At 29.7% G+C, this 27,249-nt stretch overlaps 3 protein-coding genes across 4 annotated transcripts in view; all 3 read left to right on the top strand.

The window, feature by feature from the left end:
* Positions 1-731: 731 nt before the first annotated feature.
* Positions 732-8,188, top strand: SPARC (secreted protein, acidic, cysteine-rich). 2 transcript variants are annotated; one of them, XM_031916008.2, is made up of 6 exons: positions 732-998; positions 4,863-4,948; positions 5,248-5,466; positions 5,796-6,014; positions 6,758-7,108; positions 7,611-8,188. In XM_031916008.2, the coding sequence occupies exons 2-6, from the start codon at positions 4,871-4,873 to the stop codon at positions 7,665-7,667; spliced, it is 924 nt and encodes a 307-aa protein (XP_031771868.1). In that variant the 5' UTR covers positions 732-998; positions 4,863-4,870; the 3' UTR covers positions 7,668-8,188. The 2 variants fall into 2 exon arrangements, with proteins under 2 accessions (XP_031771868.1, XP_086766098.1); XM_086909972.1 differs by lacking the exon at positions 4,863-4,948 and having other exon boundaries at positions 742-998.
* A 1,151-nt stretch (positions 8,189-9,339) lies between these two features.
* His2Av (Histone H2A variant) lies at positions 9,340-13,626 on the top strand. Its single transcript, XM_012485465.3, has 5 exons — positions 9,340-9,472; positions 9,618-9,695; positions 10,993-11,106; positions 11,699-11,828; positions 12,169-13,626. Exons 1-5 carry the CDS (start codon positions 9,470-9,472, stop codon positions 12,228-12,230), a joined length of 387 nt encoding a protein of 128 aa, XP_012340919.1. The 5' UTR covers positions 9,340-9,469; the 3' UTR covers positions 12,231-13,626.
* A 670-nt stretch (positions 13,627-14,296) lies between these two features.
* Cad87A (cadherin 87A) overlaps positions 14,297-27,249 on the top strand; it is a 243,465-nt gene continuing 230,512 nt past the window's right edge. Inside the window, exon 1 of the mRNA XM_012485460.3 lies at positions 14,297-14,976. Coding sequence (XP_012340914.1) covers positions 14,936-14,976 — 41 coding nt within the window. The 5' untranslated portion in view covers positions 14,297-14,935. The remainder of the gene's footprint in view (positions 14,977-27,249) is intronic.

Consider the following 27,249-nt stretch of genomic DNA (forward strand, 5'->3'; position numbering starts at 1 on the left):
ATAATACAATTATTTATTTTCAATCAATATATGATTATTCAAATTACTTAATACTTATCATTATATTAAATAATTTGATTTCGTCTTTTAAATAAATTTCCAAAAATCGAATTGATAATTTATAAATGTATGCTTTGTATTTGTTGTATTAAAAATTGTTGGAACGATATAAAACAAAGAAAAGCGTAGAAAAAAGTAAGATAACAAGATATTCCTTCATTTAAAATAAAATTGACTGTTTTGTATGAAATATAATCTGAGTAAAAACTCAACTTGCATTTTGAACATTGTGTATTTTTGGTAAATAAAATTATGTAAATAAATGATCAAAAACATTGTTTATCAAGTATTTATAGCCATAAATCTATAATCTAACAACCACAAATGTATAAAATATACATACACTATCTAAATTTATTTAAAATCACTCTTACAAAAATTTCTATTTTTTTCTTCCCTACATATACTATTACATTCCACACAATGATATAAATCATTATACTTTGTACATTATTAAATCAACTTCAACAAAAGCGAAAACGAAGTCCCGCGAAAATGAAATTTAGAATCTTTCATTTTCGAATAGCACGACGTACGGTGCAGAATTTGACGGAACGGAAAGGCAAAAGTTGATGCCCGTCGTCTGCCGCTCGTTCGAAAGATAATTCGAAAAAAAAACTTGGAGGCGCGGTTGGTTTACTTATGGGGCACTGCGTTACGTAATTTATCGCGCAGAAACTCGCTTCTAAAGCGGGCAGAGGGAAGAGAAGCGGTGCATATGGCAGAAAGATCAAACGGGGGTGTTGGAAGAAAGAAAAACGATGAGATCATCTCTGGTTGCTCGCATGGAGAGTTGACCGTTTCTCCGTACGCTGTTGCGCGCAGTCAGTACCGGTCGTGCGACCGATTTGGAGGGTTCTTTTGAACAGTTCCGAAAACGGGCCGAGAAAGGAAAGAAGTGTAACGCCGGCAACAAGGGAAAGGAACGATAGGTCGAGGTACGTGAAGTATCTTTATTGCACGGGCAGGTGTGCGCACTTGGTGCGACCGCTTTACGGTTTATAGGCATATGCACCATCGTGCGCGTACCATCGCGATTACACGATTTCCGAAAATAAATACTTGGGTTCGAGTGTGTAACACTGAAATCGATAATGTTATTTCATTTATTCGAAGAAGAATGTTTAAAATGTAGAAAATTTTCATTGATATATATATATATATATTTTTCTATTCCTTTTTTAATACGTTTTGGATTTTGTTTTTTTTTCAATTTTAATTATACATATAGAGATTATTTTGTAAAAATCAATGCAAAAAAATGAAACGTTGTCACGTTTTTTGAGATTTTTGAGACAGGATAAGGATTTGATTATAATTTTATTTATCATGAAATATATTCACGAGTATTAAAAGTTGGTAATTGGTGATAAAAATTCATGTTAAAGCAAAAATGTTTAATATTGTCAAGGATATTGTAAGTGTGAATATAACGTAATAAGGATCGTATGGTTTTATTAGAAGTATATAAAAAAGACTTTGGAAATTTTGTTCAGAATTTTTTTACGATTTATAATATTGTTTCAAGAAGTTAATTTGATAATTTTCTAGGTTGGAAGTTATCGCAAGAATGAATGAATGTATTTATATTAAGTGTACACATGAATGTTATAATTTGTTACATGAGTAACAGATTTCTCTTCGATGTCTAGAACATTTTTCCATAATTGATTTTCAAAACTAATTTTAGTTTTGATTACTTTTCATTAGCTTTATAAAATAATAAATTATTAACAACTATTTAATAACATTTCACGATAATCAATACATGAATTACTAAATATTATTTAAGAATTATTATTCTCCTTAAAATAATTTCATATAAATATATTCGAATTCTATTTTAAATTATCGATTTAATTTTCTTAATTATTGTTAGATAATGCTAAAGTGATCAAAATATTTTATATACTATTTATAGAATGTACACTTAAGATAAAGTCAAGCCATTCAAATAAACATAAAATTATAAAATTAATTCCACGATACAAAGAAAGAAAATATAAAAATTCCCCATTTTATTAAAACAATACTATTAAATTCCTTTACGCGGAAGACATTAATAAATATCTAATTAAAATCATTGAGGGGAGGAAGTTGCTTTGAATCTGTTTCTGTAATTAAATAAATAGGAGCACTTTAATGTGTCTATAAAACGAGCGGGAATTATACTTTGTCTTGGAATATACACGCTTTATTAGTGGGCGTTTGTCACAATTTTATCTTGTCGCAAACTCCTCGGAAATTGTCCCTTTTAGAACGGAAATCAAACATCCTCTTTCCAAAGAGAGAAAAAAAAAAAAAAAAAAAAGAACAGATATTGTCACAATATTCGATAACGTTACACGATTAATTTTATGCGAATATTTTTATTCATTTTCCATCAAGTTTATTAAATTTACCAGCAAACTAAATCATAAAAAAAGAAATTACCAAAAAAGATCATAGAAGAGAAGATTATAAAAACCTTCCTCCAAAACAAAACGGAAGAACAATATTTTAAATGTCGCACAATTACGTAAAAAATTTAAAAGCGTTATTTCACAGATTGAATTGCAAATATGTGCCACATAGAAATCTAAGATCTCGAATTTTTGCCGTATCATGACATACGATCCAAACCAATTTCACGACGACCAAAGCAAAAAAAAAAAAAAAAAAAAAAAAAAAAAGAAGTTTTCATGAAATAGCCATAAACCATTGAAATATTGATTTTCAAAGACGAATCGCAGATAAGGAATAAACTCTATATCCTTTTCAGTTTCATCGACTTCTTGTTTCAAGAGAAACAAAAAAAAAAAAAAACAGATATCTTTTATCTCAAATAAGATACAAATAATAATACGCGAAGGTTTCAAGATTTAAATTATTATCATCTCTTCCTCGTTTGCGTTGAATGTTTTCATCGCGAAAATATAGGAAAATGTAGAAAATAGAGTAATTGTATAAAAGATATACGCTAAAAGATATGATGCTTGGAATGACGACAATTACATAATTTCGTGGGCGCTGATCAAAGGAGAGATAAAAACAGGGCCGTTCGCGATTTCTGCCGCTCGCCTCCACGCTCTTCATAAACCGTATTGCTGGTTCTTGTTGTTGCGACATACTTGCGTTATACTCTCGTTTTATCAAAGGTCGTTCGTAACATCTTTCGAAAAATCTTTTGATTGAACACATTCATTCTCTTCCTTCATTATCGTTCCAAAAAGATCGCAGCATTATTTACATATACGATATATTCGAAATTAGGATAAAATTTTTAGAAAGCGTATAAATTATAATGTTTTTAGCCTCTACACTGATATGCGAGGCATAGCTATGCACTCAGGATTAATGTCAATTTTCGTGGAAAAGGCGAATAACGAATACGTTCGTTCGAGGAATTAACGCCTACCATGTGTACGTATACGCAGAACTGTTTAGAAGAACTGTTTTGTTTCATTTCAGAGGAAGAAGGTAACTTTATACCTGTATAATTTTTTATTTCTATCATATTTGCACTTAAAAGAACTTAACTTCTTTAAAAGAATTTCGTAATATTGATGATATAAGTAACAATTTGAAAAAAAGAATTATGAATATGAATCTGTGCATAGGAGGAGTTTCTTTCTTAAGAGAATAAGTGTTAATAGTCATCACGTAGATGTAGATAATAAATTCGCATACTTTTTATTTAATACAACGTGCAATTGATAAAATCTAGGTTTACGATAAAAAGAAATAATGGATTCAAAGAAAAAGCTGACGTGTAACGGAAATTTCAAATGCTGCAAATATAATCAAACTGAATGAACCTTACGCATAAACTAACCGAGCTATATTTAACCCAGTAGGAAGCTAGAAAAATGTGTTTTAATTTCCTACGAATCATTGTACAAGGACTATATTTTATAGATATTTAACTACTGTATTTTATTACAATCTTTTCTCGAAGATGATTCAATGTTCGTTATTTTTGGAGGGAATTATACACAATGTGTATTCAATTCAATTAAATTCTAATCTAATTGTATCACAATTAACTATTTTTATTTATTCTTTACTTTCATTCTTCGTAGTTTCATACAGTTTAGAATCAAATTAACTTATTACATTTCTCAAAGACAAGTAATTCAATTGATTAAAGGATAATTAAAACTGTTTCTTTTAAAACTGGGAGGAAGAAAATTGAAAACGCAAACGAAGAAATTTCATTCAAACATAAGTGGGCGTCCATACTTAGCCGATGAGTTCAACGTCGACCTTCATTTCTCGTCATCAATTCAAAGGAAGAGACAATAACTTAAATAGGTTTTATCGTTCCTATTTGTAGCAAGCGTTGTATTTACACGCGTTGGAGTAATGAAGGAAAACGGTATTGCGTGCTACGCGTTCCAACTTTACGTTACGAACATTCGTAAAGAATCGTGATTTCCAAGTATCTGGGTTATCGCTTCGTTGCTCCTATTAAGGTCTCAGAGATTTATCGTTGACCCAAGCTGGATTGACCGTTCGTGCGCGTTATTATTATTGGGAATTTTCGAAATTAAGACCATCTCTAGATTCTCTAGACGAACGATCCTCAATTGAGAGAGATCTGATTGTATGTACAGAGTATTGGAACAATAATTCTCCCATCACGGGCGAAGTTTATAAAACGAGAACAGGAATAACGGAAAGCCAATTATTCCTCATCGCTTTGCGTATTAGAAAAAGAAAGAGAAAGGAGAATAAAAAAGGAGGAGAGATATTTTAAGCATGTAATTAACGTTATTTAAAATTTACGTACACGCGTATTTAAATTCGATTCTTTGTCGCAGAGATCGCAATGCGGACGAAAGTGAAATTCCTCTTATTTACGTTGCTATTAGTGGCCCTTTTGGTGGATGTCTCGGTTCAACAACAGGTAAGTTAATCGTAGAATAAATACAACACTTTGTCACATCGCACGTCGTGACAGAATATATGAATTATTAAAGCAGTGAATGATTACGTCACTTGATAAAAACATTTATTTAAATAATAACGCGGATATCGGATAATTCAAGGTCCTCCATTTTTTCTCTCTCTCTCTTCTACTTGAAGAATGATAAATTTTTATTCGATTCGTTGCCAGGAAAAAAAGTGAATTATTTTGTTGGAACATATTGGGATTGCAGATTGATCGTTGTACACGATTATAATAATGTTATTATTGATTTTTAGCGACGAAGGAAACATCGTCGTCGCACGACCACGACGGAAGCCAGTATTCAAGATGAGGTCATGAACATGCTTGAGGCTGATGAAATAGCCGAGGAGGCAGCGGAGGATGCTGAGGTCACCGTCGAAGATGGCAGAAACGAGGTTGGATCGAAGCGTCAGAGTTTGCTCCGTTTGGATCCGTGCATGGATAAACACTGTGATGCTGGACGAGTCTGCAAGGTATGTCAGATATAACGAAATAATCTATCTGTTAAAAATGTATTCAGAGATTAAGATGTATTTATGTTTCGTTTCCTGAGAAAATCGATCGATCGAAGGATATTTTAAAAAATTATTTCAAAAGTAAATTCAAATAATCATCGTAAATCGTTCTTTCTTCCCAATATCTCGCAATTTCATTTAATGATAATTTCTTGAGAATTTCTATTCTAACATTGAGTAAGTGTAAAAGATTATACTTAAATAATTTTTTAATCAGGATTTTTAATGTTACGTTGGTTTGGAATATTATGTCTTTCTTTTGGAACAACGTTATTTCTTCGTTTCAGGCTATCGACGATGACACTGCCGAATGCGTTTGCATCGAGATATGCGACAAAGAGATCGATCCAAGGCGAAAAGTTTGCACTAATCACAATGAAACATTCGGAAGCGATTGCGAGGTCTATCAAGCGCGTTGTTTCTGCGACACCAACGATCCCAGATGCAGAGGCACTAAATATCAACACGTTCATGTCGTGTACTACGGTGAATGCCGACAGATGCCTGTATGTATTTATATATTCCGTTCTCATTGATCGAAGATATCAAAATGATAGAGCGAAAAAATAAATTCGTATTTTTTGCAATACGCTATAAATAAGTAAGAGAAATATTAAATATTCGTTGTTGTTGTTGTTGTTGCAATGTTTATATCATCATATGATATTAGTAAAATGTTTTCTAGTTATCAACCATTGATATAATGGAATACTATCCTATAATCAAAAGTATATCTTATCTATTGTGTATTATTGTTTTATTGGAGAAATGATTTCATTATAATGTTATATTTACGTTCTTATTGTTTTATATTACACAATTGAATTACTTAATCTCATTATCTGAGAATATGAGTTATGATGTGGTATATTATTATTAAACAAAGATAATATATAGAAAAAGATAAAGTAAAAAATTGTAGAAAACAATATATTTTTCAACATTAAAATTTTATTATTTATCTACATATAAAATTATAAAATTTGAAAAATTTCTACAAAATTTTTGCTTTTCTATATATAGGTATACAGTTTTAAACATGAATACATATTATATTTATATAAAATATTTTATTTGCAAATTAAAATTATAATAATTTATGATAATAATTTATAGGAGATATAGAATTTTTTATGATTAAATAAAATTTGTCAATTAAATTTTAGAATAATTAAATAGATCAGTGATTATATAAAAGATTCAGAAAAAAATTTTCCAAGTTTATCATTTTTAACTTTTTATTTCATAGGAATGTAAATCAGAAGACATGGCCGACTTCCCAAGGCGAATGCGCGACTGGCTGTTTAACATTATGAGAGACCTTGCTGATCGTCAAGAATTACCATCCCATTACCTGAAAATGCAACGGGAAGCGGAAACAAATCATACGTTACGCTGGACTAATGCTGCCATTTGGAAATGGTGTGACTTGGATGGTCACCCTCATGACAGGGCTGTTTCCAGACACGAACTTTTCCCCATCAAAGCACCGTTAATGGCTCTCGAACATTGTATTGCACCGTTCTTAGACTCGTGCGATATTGATGGCGATCATAAAATTACCCTCATCGAATGGGGGAAATGCTTAGAACTTAATGAGGTAAACTTTCTTTTTTTATAAATAATATAATAGTATTATAAATTATAATTAGAATTCTTAAGTCTTTGAAATATTGTTTTTGGATAATTGTCCGTTATCTCGTACAAAATTCAATATTTAAATGTTTGATTATATTTTATTAATTATTGATAATCGGAAAATTTAATATTAATATTAAACTAATTAAATAATTATTTTTTAATATACTGTATATGCATACTTTAAAATTTTACTGTTTTATTATTTTATCTAAATTTGACTTTTGTGTATACAAGATTTATTGTTATCTTCTACACTATCTTTGAGTACTTCAAGTGTTTTTACAAATAAAAATATATCGATTCAAAAGATGAATAAAATAAGTACAATAAATATATCTTAAATGCAATTAAAAGGAATAATTTTTAGAAATAGTGGTATTTTTAAAATTTAAAAATAATATTTTTTGTCTGCCAAAATATGTCGAACCGTCGTACCGAAATGATATTGATTCCCATTGTAGGAGGATTTGGACGATAAGTGCGATGAGTTGGCCGAAACGAAGAATTCCGAGCAATAATAACTATGATAAATTCCAATGATAAGCGGTGGTGGTTATGACCACGGGATATGTAAACGGATAGAACAAAAAGAAGGGTAAACATACGACGTAATGTACTAATGAAAGGGCGAGGAATGAGAAAAATGGCGGGAAAAGTTGCAAGTAAACTGCTGCACTCGGCAACGCGCATGTCTGCGCAGAGACCTCGTCGATATTGCAACCCATCCGTAATGGTCGTGCCAACCGCAGTTCTAGACAGTGCTCTCTAATAATATAGAGATGTGTACGCTAGAAATTAAATCGCGATAAATTCACAATAATTTTTTAAATATTTTGGAATTATTTGTTATCATATGATGGTTCAAATAGAAACGCGTTACACCTGCTCGTTTCCTCTCCCTATAGTATAATCTTGATATTATCCTCGTAGCAACAACGTACGTATTTTCTATATATATACATATATACATACATACCTTTTGTATAAATTTATTATGTGACTGCCTTTCTATCAATAAAGAGTGATACAGTTTCTTTCATCTGCGCAATACTAATCCATTATATATTATGCTTTATGATGTCAACGGTTAAATCAAAGAAAATGCAAATGTTTCATTTATATTTCAGGAATAATTTAGTTTCTGTAGATAATGAAGATCGAAGTATTAAAGTTATTTCATCTTTCGTGTTAAACAGATTCCTTTATTACTTTTTATTTTATTCGATAATAATATTTAATGATATATATTGCTTATATAATATTTTTTATTATTTAATTATAAAAAATATGAATATACATATACATTATAGATCTATTAAAGTTTCGATCTAAAATTAAATTTTTGATATTATTTCATTTTGTTATACTCGTATTGAAGGAAAGAACAAATTATTGAAATTATAATCTAAAGTTTATTAATTATTTTAAAATTTAAATTTTAAAATAACCAGTATTGCATCGTTGGCATGTTGAATTTTTTAAAAAGGCAATTACTTTTTTACGGTAATTAATATAAATATATTTGAAAAATTATATTTTTACATATTCTATTATCTATACTATTGGTTATTTTATCGAAAAATATATTTTAGAAGTGAAATTTAAATTATTTAATTATGTATGTATAATATTATCTACTGGTGAAGTAGTAGATACGAGAAAGTTATTATATAAAAAAATAAATTGATTCTTTTTTTCAATTTTTATTAATTTTATATATATTTATTATTTATAACATATAATTACATTTCTTGCTCATTGTTATAGAAAAAAAATTTCATATATATATATATATATATCATATATATATATATATATATATATATATATATATATATATATAAAAATAAAGAATAGAAAGCTTGAATTTAAAATTTTAAATGAAGCCATTTTGATATAGAGATAATGAAATATATGTAGAAAAATATGAAATTAAAATTAAGTGGTCATTGAATCTAAAATTATAAGAGTTTAGGAAGTGTCTGATAAGTTGAAAATAAACGGTAAGTGGCCGACGTGAATAATAACGCAGTGTACCTTAGACAGTATGGAAAATTACTCTGTGTATACGATGCAATGTTCAAGTGATACAAGATAGAAACGTTAGTCTCCTACCAGAACCATAGTAACGAATCAAGACCAATAGATGGCGAAGGGGCATTTCATTGTGTCTCTATAATTGGTGTGTTTTAGTCACGTGGGGTGATCGCGGGACGCGCCGACAGCGCCAAGCGTATTTGGCGGGACCGCGCTTAGACGGCGTCGTCTGTGCTTCAGGCAAGTCTGTCGTGTAGTGAACCGCAAAGGCTCTTGTCGGATAATGGTGAGTATCCGCAAGTTTTCAGCGGATCCTTTAGCCATCCATATTTTCTAATCATATCACCATATTCTATGATGTTCATACTTTCTTCTAGCGAAATTTCGTGCTTGTATCTTGCAAATTAACCATGATTTTCGTTTCTGAATAGGCTGGCGGAAAGGCGGGCAAGGACTCTGGTAAAGCGAAGGCGAAGGCGGTCTCTCGTTCGGCGAGAGCCGGCTTGCAGGTGAGTTTATTGCTTGCTGCTCAGTTAAGTCAAATGCGTAGAATATAATTTTGTTAACATTATTTTCTGATAAATAACATTTACATGATTATTTTAGTAGATTTTAATGATAAACAGGTTAAAACATTGTGGTTGGCGCGAAAAACCGAGGCGTTTTTAGATACCTAATGAAAAATTCATTTTTTTGAAGTTTTTGTGATTTTTGTGTGAATAAAATATGTGAAAGTGATCTATTTAAGTTCAATTTATGCATATTGTGCCAAATAGTTAAATAATACTTCGAAAAAATCTATTATTTTTTGAATTAAAGTTATGGTGATTACGTCTAAGTTCGGAAGTTTTCAAACGAGACGGTTGAGTTTGTACTACACCCCCCCTCCTCTCATATCTTTCAATTCAGTTACTAATATGACTTTTATTGAAATATATTTTTTTTTAATAATTACTAAAAATAACTTAATACGAATCATCGTAATTATTTTCGTTTCAATCATATTGTGTCAATTCTGTCAAGATAATTTAAACTGACAGTAAATGTAACTTATTTTTGTATTCAATCACGCTTATCTATCTTGAAATTTAATTAATATTAATATTAATATTTACATTATATTTATATTGAAATTATATCTTTTTATTTATTTATTTTAATATTTAAATAATATAATAAATAATTTGATTTGAAAAATTTCATTTTTTATGCAAGAATTTATATGCAAACAAACAAACGTGACGATAATTAAATATAATACTTGATATAATTAAACATAATATTTTATAAAAAAAAATATTTTTTTGTTAATTATTCATATTAATTCAATGTTATATATTAATAGTTTCTTTCGGATAATTATTTATATACAAATAAATAAAACACAGGGCGTTTACTAATGAATGACGAAACCACGTACTAAACTGGAAAGCTCGGGAAAGCCGAATCATCGTGTGTCGCTCGATATTCGTTGTATTAAAAGAGAATCGAGTTATGTATGCTGTTCTATGTGTGTAGATAAAATTGGTTTTTGTTTTAGAAGAATTGGATATATGATGAATTTATAAATAATTATTGCGGGAAAAATGCTAGAAACATATAATATTACGAAAAATTGTGTCATTTCTCGTCGTTCGATATTTGTTATACGAAAAGCTGCTGACGCTGAGTGACCTCATGTTATTTGAACGGACATTATACATGATGCGTCCTAACCCAAAAATATTTACCTTGCCACGAAAGCAAAATTACTCAGACATAATAATTTTTACCTAATACTAATCATAGTACGAATGTTTTTTCCAGTTTCCGGTTGGTAGAATTCACAGGCATTTGAAAAACAGAACCACAAGTCATGGTCGAGTCGGTGCTACAGCAGCGGTATACAGTGCAGCTATCTTGGAATACCTCACTGCTGAGGTGAGTGAGAATATATGTGAAAGAAGAAAGCATTCGCAAAACAAAGAGAGAAAGACAAAGAAAGAAAGGCAAATACGCACATAGGAAGATCAGCCGTTATAACCAGGACTATATGCGTTGGCATCACTAGCGACTGATGGCGTCACTAACGCCAAGCATCATGGCCGATTTTTCCCGCCTTTTCGTCAACCGTAGGCAAATAAGGAACAACATATTTTGCTTATCGTGTTATATAGAATTTCACTTTTATCTTTTTCATTTTTTTTTTAAAAGGAACTCTTTCTATTACAGAAATATTACCATATAATTATATGATAAAAAATATTTTTATAGATAAACAATACTTGTATTTATAATTTATAATTATTTTTGCGATTTTAAGATATTTCTAATATTATTATTATTATTATAATATTAATAAACATTCATATGCGAACATTTTTTATACATTCTTACGTTTTCATATTTTTTTTTCTATATATATATATATATATATATAAATATAAGATATTGTGTTTTGTAGTGTGCTAATAGTCTCACAAAAAGTATATATTATTATATATATTATAAAATAATATTTCGTATGTTTTAGGTTCTTGAATTGGCAGGAAATGCATCAAAAGATTTGAAAGTCAAACGTATTACACCAAGACATCTTCAGCTTGCTATTCGTGGTGATGAAGAATTAGATAGTCTCATTAAAGCAACTATTGCAGGAGGAGGTACATATTTTCTGATTATTCATATGCTTAAACAGTTATAACAAATCAAATTTAACCTATTATTTTTCTCTTAAGAAATAATTAATTTTGATTTTCAAGTTGTGTATATAAAATTTTAAAAATTATTTTATAATTATTTGGATATTTGGAATTATTAATTATTATTATTATTAATTACTTTAATAATATTATCAGGATATACTTAAAGATTATTTATCTAATAATTGCAAGAAATTTTATTCTTGTTATAAATAAGTAATAGAATTTTATATAATATATATATTGATAATTCAATTTAAGTAATGATAATTTTTTTTATTTTAATTTTATTTTGTTACAGGTGTTATTCCACATATCCACAAATCTTTGATTGGAAAGAAAGGTTCACAGAAACCAGCATAATTATTTAGTGATTCATTTAAAAACATTTGAAGCTATGTAGACAAAACAGATGCGAAACAGCAGAGTGATTGTTGACAAAGTGTACCTACGTTACTAAATTGATGACGAGACTGGCGTGATATACATACGTATATATATATATATAATTATATATATATATATAAAGATAAATATAGATATATATAAATATATATAGATATATAGATATATAAATAAAACAAATATTGATATAATTTAATATAGGTAATGAGAGCTAAAGAAGAAAAAAATTTTCACTATATAATTGGCATTTGGAAAAGTTAATAATATAGGTCTAAAAATTTTAGTGTACGCTACACTGTAATTAATTGACGAGCGATGCGTTGTAGCATGGCTTGTTCAAAACTGTAAAAGTCTTGATACTGTGTGCGGATACTAAATATTTTTAAAGTTGGAGTATTTAAAAGCTTGGATGTGTCGTAAAATACTTTTGAAAGAAGAATTTCTTTTGTTATCTTTGTCTTTATCAAAGCTATTTGAACTTTATCTCTTTAGACTATTGCTCTTAAAAATATTAATATAAAATAGCATAACAATTAAAAAAAACGTGTAATATGAGCGAATATTAATAGAAATTTCTTAAATTTTTTTATTTTTAATTTTTTAAATTTTTAGTCTACTTACATTTTCTCACAGTAACAATAAGAATAGTATAATTATAATTATAAATAAAAATACGTACTCATTCTTGTTATTAAATACTCTTAACTATCTTACAGCAGTATACAGTGTGCATAACACCTTTAGATTAAATTTTTAATTTTGGACACTTTATATTCTAAAATTTGTATTGCCAAATATGTTTGATTAAATTTTTAAAGTTTTCAGTCTCTGTAACATTAATGTAGGTATATAAGATTATAGTGAGAAATAATAGTTCTGTGAACATTGTTTCCATTTTTCTAATTTTATGAAAGTATTCTCATCTGAATCACATTTAATAAAGTTATGCAATAAAGTGTAATTTGTGGCATAGTGTATTTATGCTCACGATTATGAGACTGGAATCTTTGAAACTAATAGGCTTTTACTCGTGTAAAGGTAAAAGAAAAATATTTCGGCATTGCAAAGCCTTTGATGTAATATATAATCTTTATTCCAGTAGTGTTCAATCAACGTGAAATCCATAATAGAAATATTGAATCAATCTAAAACGAAACAATGTATGTTTTTAGTTAAAACAATTAACAATTCTTCTTTGATTCTGTTCATATCATTTTTCATTTTATTCATAAAACTATTGTTACTTGTGTCATTTAGTGTAATGTTCGCTGTACGTACGGTATTACACCGTATAATAAATACCAGCCATATGTAAAATGTTCATTTTCATAATAAAGAGCAATTTTACTATTAAGTATCGTTTAATCACTAAAAATTATTGAAGTAAAGTAAAATATGCTTATGTATTTAGTATCTTTTTCTAAAAATTGTTGAATTTAAAGTTCATTATATCGAAATTATCTAATATATAATCAAGAGGCTGTAACAACGAATAATTTTTATAACTATTATTGTATTATTGTACACAAATATTTTCATATTATAAGTAAACAAATTATAAATACATTTTTTTGTTTTTAGAAAGTAGCGTTTTTTAGTTAAAATTTAAAACTATATTAGTTCTGGTGTTGTAAAGGTATACACATATATAAATAAAAACTTTTTCTATTATTAAATAATAAAAAAAAAGGAAATCAAAGCTATTTAAAAATTAATCATCTTATAGTAATGTATAAACATAAATATTATTTATTTGTAAGAAGCTTTATAATGTACGCTATTTTACAAATATTCACAGTACTGTAATATAAATATTGTTATTTACAAAATAAGATGATAATTAGGAAATAATTATTTTTTTCATTTTTTTTTTTTTTTTAGTCCGTCTTCAAATTGTATCAACATATTCACGTTCAGTGCTGCCATCATACTGGGAGCGGTCTCCTATTACTTTTCCAGTTCCCCCACCAGCAACCAATCCCATGGCTCGTTCAAAACCTTGCGGCTTTTCGCCGAGTCCGCTCATAGTGGGGTACGGTGTAGCTCCTTGCATTTGTGTAGGAGTGAGATAGCAGCAAGGAAACCGCCCCCCTCCCTACAAAGCCGGTCAGAACCTCAGTCGCCTTTCACGAGTTCGGTAGATTGGGCGGCTTGTGTCGTGAACATAATTGTAAACGTGAGCATCAACCGTTTGATACATAAATTCCATCCGTAGCAAGAACGAAGAAGCCCGTTTATCGACTTTGCAACAGGGGACAGGATCTCTCGACGGATCGTCCTCGGATCCGTTGTGAGAGAGCCGCAAGATAGTGCAACACCGGTGACAGAACGCGTGGATAATGTCAAGCAGTGTGGTTGTATGATCAAGATTTTGCATAGTATCTTCGTCTCTGCGGATATCGGAATTTCGGACGTGGAAAAATCAGTGAAGAGAACTTGTTTCCGTTTCGCTCACGTTGCGTTGTTGCCGGTGTTTGTTCTTTCTAATCGAATTTTTACGCGCGCGAAAAGGAAACAATCGATTCGAAAATCAGTGATTCGTAATTATAAACGTACCATATTTTATTTCGAAACAGTCTTCTTGGTTTCGTGACAAGAGTCAACGGTATGATATCCTTGGCATAACTTCCCACGTAGAACACCTGAATCAAGATTCTTCAAAGATGACGAGTAGACACGCGGAACAAATTTTTATTCGTGACCGGTAAGTCTTTTCTCCATTTTCATAATCTTTGCGTGACATTGCTTTTACTTGATCAAGCTGTTAGTGAAGTTATTACCTTTATTCTGTTACGGTGAAAGGAAGATCTCGGTGTTGCATTGTGGTTCACTATGAATTTACTAACGTCATGTTTCAAAGAAAACGTTTTATAGAAACTTTGGAATTGTCAATTCAGTGAAAATTTACTTACGCTTTTCGTATCATTTCACTGATTTTATGAGCTCCATTATTCATTGTTATTATTGATCACGGAAAATTAATCATACAGTACATGTATGTATGTATTTGAACACTAGTTGCTTCAACGAAGGTCAATGAACAGTATTGACACCTGGTTTCCATGTTTTTACGATCGTTTCCTTTCAAAATGTTATAAATGCGATAATACGCGATATATACTTCTCAGCTATTGCTTTGCAGTGTATCCATTTATGAGTATTCATTTTTTTTTGGAATCTTCTTAAAGGGATATTTCCTTTCTTCCATATTTTATCTAAAAATTAATATAATTATTCATTTGAATTAATTATTAAAGAACATGTACAATAAATAGTAATTTTTTTATATAGTTGTTAGGATTTGAAATTTATTGAATTATAAGAGAACAAATCATGTATACATATTTATTCATTTGATCGATTTATTTCGTGGTATTTTTAAAGCACATTTCTTTAATTTTATCAAAAATATAAAAAAAAAAAAACAAAATAAAACAAATCAATACTATATATATTAGCATATATATTATATTTCGGACTAATCAGAGTAATTTTCATTTTTATATTTATCTATCATTATTTATTTTAAAGAAAAATGTAGATTTTTGCGTGATTCTATTCTTGTGATTCTATTACATGATAAGATTCGTAAAAAATTCATTGATTTCCATTATAGAATTATTTAATATTTAGTACTCAACGTGTAAATACTATTAGAGATTAATACAGAACAAATTATTAGCTGTTTTATATTCCATTTTCAAAACAAATAATTAAAAATTCTAAATTATTTAAAATTTTTATTTAAAACTCTAAAAATTACTAAGAGAACTTAATTTAAATATATAAAGAAAGTATATTTTATAATAGATATACGTAATTATTTGATAATTATATAAGAAATGTAGATTATCTTTGATACAACAAAATTATCGAAAAAATAATCGAAAATTAAAAATTTAATTGTCATTTAATCATGATATCAAAATATCAAAGGAAAAATGAATTGAAATTCCATGATTAAACTCCAAATCTTTCGTGATAATCACAAATCATTATTATTGTTTATTTATTTCTTTTAATATTAGATTTAGAATTTGATTAAAACTTTGATTTAAATATTTGTAACATCATCATTTGATGAAATATGAAAAGAAATAATATAATATTCGTAAGTGAACGGTCATCAGCATCAATTGATTCTTGAGATGAACTCGAGACAAAAAATCGATCGTTTACCGATCTTTGAAATGCGGCAAATCTTTCGACTTTGCAAAAAATAATTATTTCTTGGACAAAGAAATCCTATCATATGAAAATTATTTTCTTTTATCCATTCGTGTCAACTTTATTTGATAGATACACTTCATAATAAAATATTCTTTTCTTAATAATATACAAACAAACTTATTGTTTGTAATGAAAAACAAGTATGATGATCAGTTAATTTAAGAAATAAATGCATAAACTTATATTTTTGAGAAGACAATAATTTTTATCCAATATAATTAACTGCATCTCAGTGTAGAACTCTCCTCCCTTTCTTGTAAAATCAAATTTTTATTTATCACATAATCATTAATGATTTCTTTTTATACCGAGATATACTCGCTTCGAATTATACTCTAATATCATACTCATCATGAAGAATATCACACATTTTCAAACGTAAAAGATACCAAAAAAAAAAAAAAAAAAAAAGAAGACCGATAACTTCATTACATCAAAATCGCCATCCTTCCCTTTGTCCCGGTACTCGAAATTTATCCGAAAGATGGAACAAAGGCATGGAGAGTACCGACGAATATTTCAAAGGAATAGAAGTCGTGTAGTCTCTTCTCCTCAAACAAATGGTAACCTTATTTCAAAAACCGAATTAACTTCCAGATCTAATACGTTCGAGGCAAGTTTTACCCGAACTTGATGTATATTCATGAAGTTTATTTTCAGTCTCGATAAGCGGAATATACGGTTAATTTCGCTTGAGTTTTCGCTGCGAAAAACGTTTGAAAAATTTGATATTTTTTTCACCTCTCGGTAAAAAAGAATGTTTTTCTTTTAATCCAAATACCGGTACTTGGAACGCAAGGTCGGTTGATCGGCGACGTCATCGAGGCGATGGCAAATGTTGCGGTGAAAGTTTATCCCGCGTGTGGTAGGGATCTCCGCGTTCATGCAGGAATGAACACGGAATCGTTTCTTACGTGGAACGCCTTCGCCACGGCTTGAGAATTTCACGTGGGTATAACCACGGAAAATAATTCCTCGTTATTATTATTTAACGTGAACTCGAAAAGCACGGTTGCATGTCTGCTCGTTGCTTACTCGTTTTATATATTTTAGTTTTCCGCGTCGAATGATTCATTGTCGTGTTCCTTTGATTTAGTTTACCGTGGACACGTTCCTCTCCCCGACGATTTACGGTCGAGAGACCGTTGGACGGGTATTATTTAATTTAATTTCGCTCGAAACTCGATACGATTCCGTTTCAAAATTAATATCCTTTTGTCCTTTTATTGCCATCGTTATCTTTTCGTTTCGTTTGCGTGTCATCATTAGCATCGTGTTTTCCTCCTCGATGCGAGATAACACGTCGTACGAGGTTGTAAGAAGGATGCATTAATAGAATGCGTTACGATTTTTATTTATCTCCACTGGTAGAGAACGTAGATGGAAAAGTATAACGCAAAGATAAAGTGGAATTTTCGGATGCATAAAGTGATTCTCTCCCAAATGGAGTTTCAAAAGCAGTGCCGCTGTTTACACATTTTAGCCTCGTATCTTCGTACATACATACGCGATAACGTTACGAATTTACTAAGTTAATAGTAACGATAATAATAATAATATAGTAATAATAGTAATAGCTGTGTATGTAGCTGTTTCTATTGTCGTCGATTAGTCGAAATGGATGGAATGGAAAACGGTCGCCTCTTCGTCATTACACCGTGAAAATCAAACAGTATCGTGATATATAAGCAATGATATTAGTTCTGGCTTTTGAATAAGGATTCGATGAATGACTTTTGAGAGTAAAACTCTTGAAGATTGAAAGTTGATCTTGAGAATATACGCTTGCAAATTGGCAACAATATCGAATTGTGATATTTGTGAGCATGTTTAATAATTTTTGAATTTTTAAATTTATTCGTAACAATTCCACGAAATAATTAGGTTTTTCAATATTTTGTCAAATACGTCAATAAAATTGATATATTTAGACACTATTCGATTTGCTCTTTGAATCAAACGACTTTTGTTAAAAATAAAACGACTTTTGATAACTTCAACTTCTTATTACAACGTTCTCTTTGAAAAGAAAGTACTTTGTACATCCATCATTGAACGCGATTCACTGTAAAAAGTTTAAGCAAGTCTGATTATAATAGTTAATACAATAATTATGAAATTTTTCACATCGTCAATTTCCAGATATTTCTTCAAAAATAGATTCAAAGAAAAAAAAAATGGAATTAGCAAAAATTATTTTCTTATAGATGCGAAATACAGAATAAAACTTCGAATTTTTAAATTTAATAAAATGAAAAGGTCATGATTTTTTTTTTTTTTTTTTGATTGATACATATATTTTTTTTTTAACGTAAATGATTGTCGAGATGAATTCAACGACCTATTACACGATAAGGTTTAATGAGCGCGATAGCAATAGAGGAAAGCGAGAATATCGTATGTTTCGCGATTCGTTCGTTGATGAATTTTCAATAACGTTGACAATTTTCTTGATACTTTTTGAATTTTCGAAAACTTTTTTGACAACTCATTTTCATTCATCCGCAAGACTTTTTTATTCATTGAACCTTATCGTGTCTCTTCGTGTGTCATTGAATTTGTCTCGACAATTGTTTATCACGAATTAAAAAAAAAATTTTTGTTCCATAACTGGTATTGCGAATTTATATAAATTTGCTCCGATTATTATTGGTATTGCGTAATATGAAACGATGAAACTCGCGTTTTTCTTTTTGTTTTTAATCTTTTTAAAACTTTATCGCTGGCAAGAAGAACACTGGGGAATTTATAAGGTGAACACCTTGTATAGTATTGCTTGTCCAGCAAGATTTCTCAAGAAAAATTTACGGTGCAACATACTCGTATCATTTTAACATACACGTACTTCATTATAAACGAAACGTGAATGTAAATACAATGCACGAAGAAACGTATGTTGTTACAAAAAAAAAAAAAGAATAATATAATAACGTAACGTTATTAAAATTTCTTGTTTGTAATTATTTTATCTCGTGCAAAAGTGCAAATTCTACGTAATATTGTGTATAAATATAATGAAATGATAAAAATTAGTATTAGTAAGTAAATTAGTACGTTATTCGTTATTTATCGAAATCCATAATCGTATAAGAGGTCACACTCACACTATCGGCTGTTTTCTCTCGCTTTCATTCATTGTTCTATGCACGAATAGTGAAACATTTTGAAATCGATGCTTAGGCAAGAGAAAAATTTTAACGTAATTTTAAATTATAAAATTTGGTAAAAAGAAAAATTCGCAAAATATACAAAACATTTTTGAAACGACAAGAAGGTCACAATTTCAACATAACCGCATATTGTATAAATTCTACTCGTTTTGTTCTTTCCTCTCAACAAATTCTCCCTTTTTCAAATCTACAAATCTACGAACGATCAAAACTTCACTTTATTATTTACCAATCAAGAATCTCTTATTTTTCTTATTCCGAGAGACGAAATTATCTCGTTCTTGTTAACGTCCAGATCGTATGTATTCGTTTATTTCACTATAAGTTAAAAGTTAGAATCGTAGACAGGCCAAGATCCACCGTGTTTTTTCGAAAGATGTTCACGGGTAGGTCTGGTTCTCGATTCAGCGCGATCCGTTAGTAACTTACATCCTCTGGGTCATCGACCATACGATCGCATAGAGTAGAGGAGTCCATAAGGCTGACTCGTGCCGTTGAAACCGTATGATACTCCGCCAGATCCCCACCAATGTTCCTTCCTATCCGCGATAATATATAACGTCAGATGTCCTTTTTAGAAACCAGACGCCCCATCTAACTTCGCGGCTGGTACTAATTTCTCACAGGTGTATACACATTTTTATGGAAGCCTGTTCTTTCAAACCGCGAACTACTCCCTGGATGTGATAACTTTCGTTTCCTTTGCGCCGAGAAAGTAATCGGCGAATGGCTAAATTGACCTCTCGTAAAAGGGTGAAAAGTTTTAATTAAGGTGTCAACGAGAGTTGCATACTTATTTCGCACCGGTTGCAGGGGGAGGGGGGGGGGGTAAAAAACAGCGCGAATGTTTTCTTTTGTCCTGTCCTCTTGCGGTGCTGCTTCTATTGTAATTATTCCATTGTGCCACGTTTCCATCGTGATATTAAAATAAATTGTATTAAAACGAACTCTTCTTAACTTGGTAATATCTTATCTTATAAGGGGATATTTCGAGTAAAATATTCTTTATGGTAATGCTTTTATGCAATTATTAAAATTGGAATAGATGATGACTCTTTGGCTCTGGATATTCAATATTAGAAATTTTGAATTTAATTTTAATTGTTCATCGATCAAAGAATCGAGGTAATTTATGTGTATTATAACAAATGGATATACGTTATTTTTAGAAAAAGTTTGGAAAAAGAACATTCACTTCTTCTTTTATCATCTTTGTCTCTTTTGGATCCATTCTTAATTTGTTGTACAGTTTCTCTTTTTTTTGCACAAGGTTTATTTTCCTCATCGGTAGTTTTGATTTAAATTTTTACAAAACATTTGCACGGTTTATTTTATCGAAGTTTAAATAAATCAGTTCTGACAATTAAAAATATTCTTAATTTTTAAAATATGTTTAAAGCGTGTTAATCATGTAAACAATGTTGTGCTAGATCAATGTGATGTGAGGTGATTGTAAATATAAAAAAATAATAACAATTTAAACTTTTTCTATATATATGGATGGAGAACACACAAAGTGGGAAAACAAAATGGAAATTAGAAGCAAATATTTAACCGATAGAAATTCTGGAAAAAATAAAAATATTTTCTATTTAATATTCTACGACTTTTCCACGTATAATTGCTTTTATGCGTGTTGACATTAAAGTTACTAAATGTATATTTATCCCAGATTTTGCTCTTTCGTTATTTTCTCTTTGATAAGAAAAAAAAAAATATCATTTTCTTTCTTTAATTTATCTCGTATCAGACCGGTTTCAGACGTACTCTACATTTATATCATATTTCTTTAAATTTTAAAAATTACGGTTATTTTTTTAAACTGCATTTTATATACGGCGTTCGTTGAACAATTTTTCGCAAGAATTTTTGGTCATCGAATTTGCGCGATAAATTTAAAGAAGATTTCTCGATTAAATTTTATAAAAAAAAAAAAAAAAAAAGGAAGAAGATTAAAAAAGAGATTTTTATATGCAAATTACCATTAGCTAGATCATCATCGTCCCAATAATTTGACACGTCATTCGTGTCAGGGATTCTCCATCTGCTATACAAGTTTCTAATAATTATATAATTTTCAAGCGATAATAATCTTCGTTCACAAATTCCTTTCACTTGAGTGAAATACGTTTTACATTTTACCACGATTATTTTGGCTTTGATAAATATCTAAGTGTCGTGCGATTTGTGATCTTCTTGGCCTCCTGCCGTATGAGGAAAGTATTTATATGTAAGTAGGCTATTCTCGATAAGGATGCTCGCGGAAATGAATCTTTCTGAAAAGATGTCTTATTGTTTTTTTTTTTTTTCATGTTTTTGTTTCATTTTACGTTACGTTATATCAAATTGAATAAATCTTTCAGTGATATCTGATCGCATTTATCTTCAAAATTTATAATAATAATAATAATAACGGAAATAATGTTTGAATTATTACTAAACAAATAATTTTTATATTTTAATATATATATATATATATATAAGATTGGAATGAGACATTTTTTAAAAAGATTCATTTATGTATCATAATTGAAATAGAGTTTAAAACTTACGTTTTTTTCACTTAATGACTAAATGCTCCAATTTTTATAAAACTTTCACACAGTGCTCTCGACAGTTTCTGAAAGTTGTCTAGCAGGTATCATAATTGTAACAGTTAAGTCTTTCTCTTTTATAATGCTATCACTGTTCATTTTAAAACTAAATGTTTTTTTTTCTTTTTTAGAAAAAGATTAATAAATTTCGTACTTTAAATCGTTGGAAATTTTATTTATATAATTAAAAAAGCGCAATATAATTGAATCAAATAAAAGTGAATTAGAAGATAAGTTTTTTTATTTTTTTAAAAGGTGAATTTAGGTATTTTAAATTATTTTCTTTTACACTATTGCTTCCTATTTCATTCGATGTTTTCATTTTATTATATCTTTGTTTTCTTGTTCTTCTATTTCAAAAATATCATATGTACTATAATTCTTCTATCTTCGGTTAGAAAATTCTATAAAAAAGGGAGCAAATAAATTTGTAATTTATCAAGTATCACGATAAAAATATGGTTATTAATATAACGAAAAATTTCCAATTACGATACTTATACTTTTTTTTTCTCAATTTCGGATGATCTATCTCTAAAGATTAAATATGTGCGTGTATAATATACACGAAGCATTCATATACAGTTGAGAAAAATTCTGAGACTCATAGCTTCATGCCAAAGTTGTTTCTATCCGGCGAATGATAAATCACTTTCCGGATACTCGTACATCTGTTTCTCTGGTTTCATATCGTATCTATCATATTGCTCGCTAAAATACCAACGTCTACGCTTCATTACAAATTCCATAACATATCGAGTGTTGAGCTTTTTGTTGCGCCTCTACGATTTATCTTCGTGTATGGTATGTGGTATTATTATTTTAAGAAAAATTAATAAATCTGCATGCAATAAATTTGGATAGATGTGTTCTTTTTTAAAAGTAACTTCGAGATTAATTTTGTAAAAATTATCCTTTACACGTTGGAAGATTAAAAGGTAGGAAAGTAAAACATCTCGAAAAAAATTGAGTTTTCAATTTTGCATTACGAAAAAATTATTACGATTGTATAACAGAATATGTCAGATGATGCAATATTATTATTTACTTCGAATAAAGTTTGTTTCAATTACGATAAATAACGTTTAATTTATCGAAATCACAAAGAACAAGTCTACGTTAGGATTGTAATTGTAGTGAAGTGTGACGAGAATCGAAGATAGCAGCGAAATGAGCGTGGCGGTAAATTCAAATCAATGTAATATAAAATAAGCGTTTGTATTGAAGAGAATTATGAAAAAGACAAGTTTTTGTTTTTTCAGAGCTCTATTCGCTGTTTCATTATAATTTTGGGCTTAAATAGAACTGGAGAATTGAGATAAGATACTTTATTATATTGCAGCTATTGCAACAAGAGGCGACACTCTGAACGGCATCTTTGATGTTAGCTTTAGTTTAAATTGATTGTACAGACGAGCGCGATATGATTTGAAATGTGTCTCTTTGATCCATTTTAATAATTCTAATAATTAAGAATATTGTATTTGTATTGTATTTGAGTATAATAATTTATATCAATCTTATAAAAGCTGAAGAATTAAAGAATGTAATATAATCATAACAACAAATATTTATTGCAAATAAATATATGTTATAAGTAAATTAATAGAAATATTATTGATATAAATATTCGACACTTCCATAAATCCATATTATTCCGTAAGAAAAAAAAATACAAGCAAATAAACTAAAAATAGTACGCGTTCCTCAAAATAATAAAGAAATGTATCTAGCCAATTTTCAATTCTCTATTCTATCGATCATTATCCGAAGCAAACTGAACTTTTTGCCGAATGGATATCCGAGTTGGTCGTATTATTTCGTCTCTTTCCAGAAGTGGTTTTTTGTCAGAATGTCGCTTCTCATATAATCCCTAGTACCCCGATAACGGTTTAACTCAGCGTTGCCCGCACGCGGTGGTATACATGGTTGGTATCGGGCATGGAGAAACGAGATACGCTTTCTACGTGCTTGTGCACGCGTATACGTACTCGAGCCAGACCGTTGGAATCGCACACGTTTAATTCATCCGTGTACATCTACGCGGCGACACGTGCACATTGCAATATTCACTGGCGCGCACCTTCGTCTCTAAGATCGCGCGCGCTGTACCCACGACTTGGCCAAACAAGTCGTAACTGGCGGTTAAGTGTCCTTGATAGGATGCGGGATGCAAACGCCATAAAAGGATCGAACGTAGACGCGGCATTTTGCCGGGTATGCAAAATAGGGAGACATTTTACGGGTTATTAAGTGAATATTGTTGTTCGTTCAAGAAGAATTAAGTTTGATAAGTCGGATGGTATTGATGGGCAATGGTATAAGAAATAAATTGATAAATAGTTGAGTAAAAAGTTTTGCGGATTATTCAGATTCTTTGAGGTGATTTTTATTTATTCTTTATTTTATTTTTTATCCATTCGATTTTACAAATGATCGAAATGTATAATAGTACGATCTATCTCGATCACGATTGAATTCTTATGCAAATACATATGTTTTACATATATAAAGGAATATATTATAAGTGATTTATATATATTTTTCTTATATAAATTTTATTTGCATAATATTATAATTGTAAAGAGATTTCGTCGTATTTTAAATAAAAATTCCAGTTACGACGCAACATTGAAAATTGTGTGGCAAGTTTATAGAAAGATTAGAAGAGATCCCAATATTGAAGCAAATTTAAATATTAAACATTTTTATTACTCGTGATATATAAAACAATCTATTTTTATTTTCTTCGGGTAAACACAATTTTTTATAAAACAAAGAAATAAAAATTACGATAAATAAACATTTTATCTAATATATATACAACTCGATACAGTATATCCCTACAACATATATTATTTGAATATTAACCGCAGTCTATTCCGATCACCGTTCTGAAAAGAAAAAAAAAAAAAAGCGAAACGAACGAAATCGTATTTTAGAAGGACAAAAAAATTTTCGATACTCATATTTTTTGTCTGGATTTCATTAAAATCGGCGTAAAAAAAGAAAAAAAAAAAAGAAAACATCACTATCGAATCCTATTGATTAAAATTGATTTATTAAAGGCTTTACAAAAGTCATAAAGGCTTTATAAAAGTCACGATCGGGATCCGGGATTGGAGTTGTTATTTTTCTTTTCTCGACGATCGAGGTCGAGACGCAAATACGCCATATTTAAAAAAGAAAAAAAAAAAGAAACCAATTTCCAGTAACGGTGACGAACGAGAGAATTTCTGGAAAGTCTGTTCCGCGGTTGTTTTCATTTTGTTATCAATCGGCGGTCGTAGGTGGAAATTGGAAAAAGGGATGGAACAAGTGTATATGCGCACGAACGTACGTATACACACATATAGACGAGGATTCAACTGTTTAGGCAAAAAAAGCGTCGTTACAGTTAACGGTTTCATCAATCGATTAACGGGTCTCCCCGTTTCACGGTTGGACGAACACGGAAAAACTGATTTTACCTATTTTCGCTCAAATTATCCCTTGTTTCCGTGTTTTTTTTATCTATTCTCCGCTCGACCGTGTCACTTCCACGCTAGTGGAAAATAGCAGCGTTATTGCGTTTGTCTGTATTTATACGTGTGTAAAGGTGGCTCGATACGGGAGCCACTTTGTGCAGAGGAAGAAAGTGGATAATTCTAACGATACGTTTCAATAGGTGATTCTGAATCAAGGATAGAGATAGTTTCATATACGCAGGATGAAAATAACTTTAATAGTTATGCTTGGTCAGATCAAAGTATGCGTAAGATTTCGGGTCGCTCGGTTTTTTTTTAAAAAAGATACATTTTATGCGCGAAAAAATATTTTGTTTTGCAAATGTTTCGTTTACTGTCGTACTCTCTTGGAATAAACTCGTTTTTTTTTTTTCCATTCAATGAAAACAAGAAAGAGAATCGTTCAGAGTGTTATAGCGTAGAATGCTAAATCGTGATAAGATAAAACTTTTTTATTGGAAAAAGACTTTCTTGCTACGAAATGATAAGTTTTTTTAAGTAAAATTTTCGATGATGCTTGAGCAGGTTTGAGATGTTCATTCTGGTCCTGATCTATAACAGATATTCTCTAGTAAATAAATTTGTGTAATTTGATAGATGTTCATTATTTTATATCTTGGAATGCAATTAAAAAATTTATTTTGTTTATTTCGACCCGGTGGTGTCTAGGTATAAATTGCCGAGATCAAGATTCGTAAGATGTAAAATATGTAAACTGCGGTGTAAATGTGAAGACAAGTCGAGATAAAGTCGGGGAATTGTCGAGGGTGTAAGAGGGGTGAAAACTTTGCGTAATATATTTTGCACCCAACTGAAACATTCTGATAGAATTTCGCAATCAAATGAAATTTTTATCCGAGAAGAATGTTTCTTTTAATGATATTTTCCCGATTCGAGATTTTTCGGATTTCGACAACAGAAAACAAGTCTTCTCAATTTGGAATTTTCAAACCTATTAATAATAAACCTACCGACATACCTATCAAAATGATTACTGCTTAAAAAAGTTATCGTTTTTATGATTTAACGTAGACAACGATTAATTATTGAATGTATATAAAATGAAGAACTTTGATAAAATTTATTTTTTATACAATTTCCCATATAATATATTTCAATGCATCTAATTAATAAACCAGTATACACACATATCTAAAATTATTTATGGAGTAAAATTTAATATTTTTTACAAATTATTTTATTCCCAAATGTACATTACTCGAACAGATTTTCGTAGTTTTACTTGACAAGTTTTTCGTATGTACGAATCTTGTTGATAGTTTCTAGTACATGAGAAATAATTACATACAAATCATCGATGATGGGAAGCGACGAAACTTCAAATCTATTATTAGATTACACAAAATCGGACTAATTAAAAATAATAACTAAAAAAATTTAGTCCATTACAATACTTGTTCATAAACGAAACACATTTTTCAATCGTCGAGGAATTTCGATCGAACGTCCCTTCGAC

This window comes from Apis florea, unplaced genomic scaffold (assembly GCF_048593485.1).
Source record: "Apis florea isolate Af1SG1 unplaced genomic scaffold, ASM4859348v1 contig_3170_pilon, whole genome shotgun sequence".
NCBI classification, from domain to species: Eukaryota; Metazoa; Arthropoda; class Insecta; order Hymenoptera; family Apidae; genus Apis; species Apis florea.

Excerpts from the sequence above, each read along its gene's own strand:
- SPARC (XM_031916008.2), top strand. The coding sequence starts at position 4,871 with ATGCGGACGAAAGTGAAATTCCTCTTATTTACGTTGCTATTAGTGGCC. Across the intron at positions 5,467-5,795 it reads ATGCTGGACGAGTCTGCAAG|GCTATCGACGATGACACTGC; the intron begins GTATGTCAGATA and ends TCTTCGTTTCAG. Across the intron at positions 7,109-7,610 it reads AATGCTTAGAACTTAATGAG|GAGGATTTGGACGATAAGTG; the intron begins GTAAACTTTCTT and ends TTCCCATTGTAG.
- His2Av (XM_012485465.3), top strand. Across the intron at positions 11,107-11,698 it reads TGGAATACCTCACTGCTGAG|GTTCTTGAATTGGCAGGAAA; the intron begins GTGAGTGAGAAT and ends CGTATGTTTTAG. Across the intron at positions 11,829-12,168 it reads AGCAACTATTGCAGGAGGAG|GTGTTATTCCACATATCCAC; the intron begins GTACATATTTTC and ends ATTTTGTTACAG.